General features: G+C 52.5%; 1 protein-coding gene across 1 annotated transcript; it reads right to left on the bottom strand.

Moving 5' to 3' along the window:
• Nucleotides 1-571: 571 nt before the first annotated feature.
• Nucleotides 572-1,501, bottom strand: LOC134154534 (olfactory receptor 14C36-like). Its single transcript, XM_062601207.1, has one exon. It carries the CDS (start codon nucleotides 1,337-1,339, stop codon nucleotides 572-574), a length of 768 nt encoding a protein of 255 aa, XP_062457191.1. The 5' UTR covers nucleotides 1,340-1,501.
• Nucleotides 1,502-2,694: the final 1,193 nt, after the last annotated feature.

The following is a 2,694-nucleotide window of genomic DNA, read 5'->3' as shown; positions in this document are numbered from 1 at the left end:
CACTGCCCATCCCAGGCACACACTGCCTCTGGAGATGCCCTGTGCTCTCTGAGTGACTCCATATTCCCTTCCAGTAGGACGGCCATCTGTCGCAAGCTCTCCAATTTGTGGGACAGTCCCCAGCACATACCTCTTGATCACTCACCCTCTCCAGGCACCCTGGGCACTCACAAGTGACAGCTAAATCCAGCCCTCATTCCCAAACACATCACCCAAAAGCGACGATACCCCTAAGCCCATGGAAAATGTAAGCACAACAACAGGGCCTTTTTGGGTGCAATTCCCTGAGCAGACTCTTGGCTCTATCTCTGGGAAAAGACTACATCATTCAGGCAGAGTACTCAGAAGACCCTCTTTTATTACAGAGATGCTACTTGGGAGGCTGGCTCTGACACAATGATAGGCAGATTTACAGAAGGCCTCTGGGTGAGAAAGACAAGGTTTGTGCCTCCAGAAATGTGGGAGGAATTCAGACATCTCTCCACAAACATGACTATCACAGACAGACCTCCCAAAGCACAAGAGATGCTGGAGATGAACTGGGAATCAGTTGTGAGGAGAGATGGGTAGCTCATTGCTGCTCAACTAGTACCAGCTGATACAGTTTCCTCACTGCCTCCTTCAGCTCCTTGTTCCTCATGCTGTAGATGAGGGGGTTTACTGTTGGAGGCACCACTGCATACAGAACAGCCAGCACCAGATCCAGAGTTGGGGAGGAGATAGAAGGTGGCTTCAGGTAGGCAAACATGACGGTGCTGAGAAACAGGGAGACCACGGCCAGGTGCGGGAGGCACATGGAGAAGGCTTTGTGCTGCCCCTGCTCAGAGGGGATCCTCAACACAGCCCTGAAGATCTGCACGTAGGACAGCACAATGAAAATGAAACATCCAAACACTAAACAGCCACTAATCCCAAGAAACCCAACTCCCCTGAAGTAGGAGTCTGCGCAGGAGAGCTTGAGGATCTGGGGGATTTCACAGAAGAACTGGTCCACTCTGTTGCCTTGGCAGAGCGGTAGTGAAAATGTGTTTCCAGTGTGCAGGAGAGCATTGAGAAAGCCACTGGCCCAGGCAGCTGCTGCCATTCTGACAGAAGCTCTGCTGTCCATGATTGTGCCATAGTACAGGGGTTGGCAGATGGCAACGTAGCGGTCATAGGCCATGACAGTGAGGAGAGAATACTCTGCTGAAAACAAGAAGAAAACCAGGAAGACCTGGGCAGCACATCCTGAGTAGGAAATGGACCTGGTGTTCCAGAGGGAATTGGCCATGGATTTGGGGACAGTGGTGGAGATGGAGCCAAGGTCGAGGAGGGCGAGGTTGAGGAGGAAGAAGTACATGGGGGTGTGGAGGCAGTGGTCACAGGCTACGGCTGTGATGATGAGGCCATTGCCCAGGAGAGCAGCCAGGTAGATGCCCAGGAAGAGCAAGAAGTGCAAGAGCTGCTGCTCCCGGGTGTGAGCGTACACCAGGAGGAGGAACTCACTGATGGAGCTGCTGTTGGACAAGTTGCACCTCCTGAGCTTGCAGGACTGTCCAAGGAAGCACAGATAGACACAAATTAGGACACACTTCTCAGAGCAAAGCTCTTTCAACCACCCCCCCGCCCCCGAACACACACACATTAGCACTCCCCATCTCAGCAGCACCATCACTGAGCTTTGTGGCTTAAACTCTGGTTTGTGCTGGCTGAGTTTGCCATGAGGAGCAGCGGCCTCTGCCCATGGGCTCCCGAGGAGTCAGCCCTGACCTACAGCACTGCCTACATAGGAGCAGATGTGACTAAGATTTATATTCCCAGTTCCAGTCAAATTTGATCCACTCCATCCTAAACAATGTAGGTTCATGAAGAGTTTCAAGGCTTTTTTTTTGGTTTGTTTTCTTTAGCTGACTTTGACCCTGTCACACCGGAGGAGGATTCTTGGAGGTAGAAATCATCCACACTTCTGCTGCACTCAGAATGACCATTTCTGATTCCAACGAGGCAAAAGGATTCACTCTGGCTTTGGTGTAGAGGGAGGAGCGCTGGCTTGTTCCCAGGTGCCCTCTGCCCCCATCTCAGAGGTGGAGAACAATTGCAAAAGGGTGTTTCATGTTACCAAAAAGGGAATGGCACTGTGGAGAGCAGAGACATCCACTTCCAAAGTGCCCACCAGCACTCTTTCTGAGGATATGTGTGTGTGTGTGTGTTGGGGGGGGATATTCAGCCCTCCCCTTCTGGCCAGCAACACATCGTTGCTCCTTCCAGCTGCCCACATCCAGCCTCCCAGTAGCATTTCCGTGTTCTTAGGATCTAGGTGCTTCTGCCTAAGGCACCTGGGTTATACCCAGCTGCAAAGGGAGAGCTGTGCCCTTCTGGAGGGCAGCTTGCAGCCCAGCCAGACACCCCAGAGAAATGGCTCAATGTCCTAAGGGTGTTGAGGATGTTCAGAAGAGAGAGTTGCCTCCTGTCTGGGCAACTGCATTGTCCAGAGCCCCAAAGGTTAGAGGGGGACTTGTGCATCTCACTGTCAAAGACATATCTTCATGACAGGTGCAACATGGTCGGTGTCTGAACTGCATCAACACCCCCCCCCCCCCCATGCCTAGAGTGCCCAAGGGGAAGGACAAGGGCAGCATGGGCAGGTAGGAAAGAAATAGGCAGCAACGTCATGGTATTTGTGCAAGGGAGGCAGGGACAGGGAGGAACAGAGAG

Source organism: Rhea pennata, unplaced genomic scaffold (genome assembly GCF_028389875.1).
Source record: "Rhea pennata isolate bPtePen1 unplaced genomic scaffold, bPtePen1.pri scaffold_32, whole genome shotgun sequence".
NCBI lineage: Eukaryota > Metazoa > Chordata > Aves > Rheiformes > Rheidae > Rhea > Rhea pennata.
The sequence above is the reverse complement of the archived record's forward strand: the minus strand, read 5'-3'. Positions and strand labels throughout refer to the sequence as shown.

Coding starts and splice junctions, on each gene's coding strand:
- LOC134154534 (XM_062601207.1), bottom strand. CDS start 1,339: ATGTACTTCTTCCTCCTCAACCTCGCCCTCCTCGACCTTGGCTCCATC.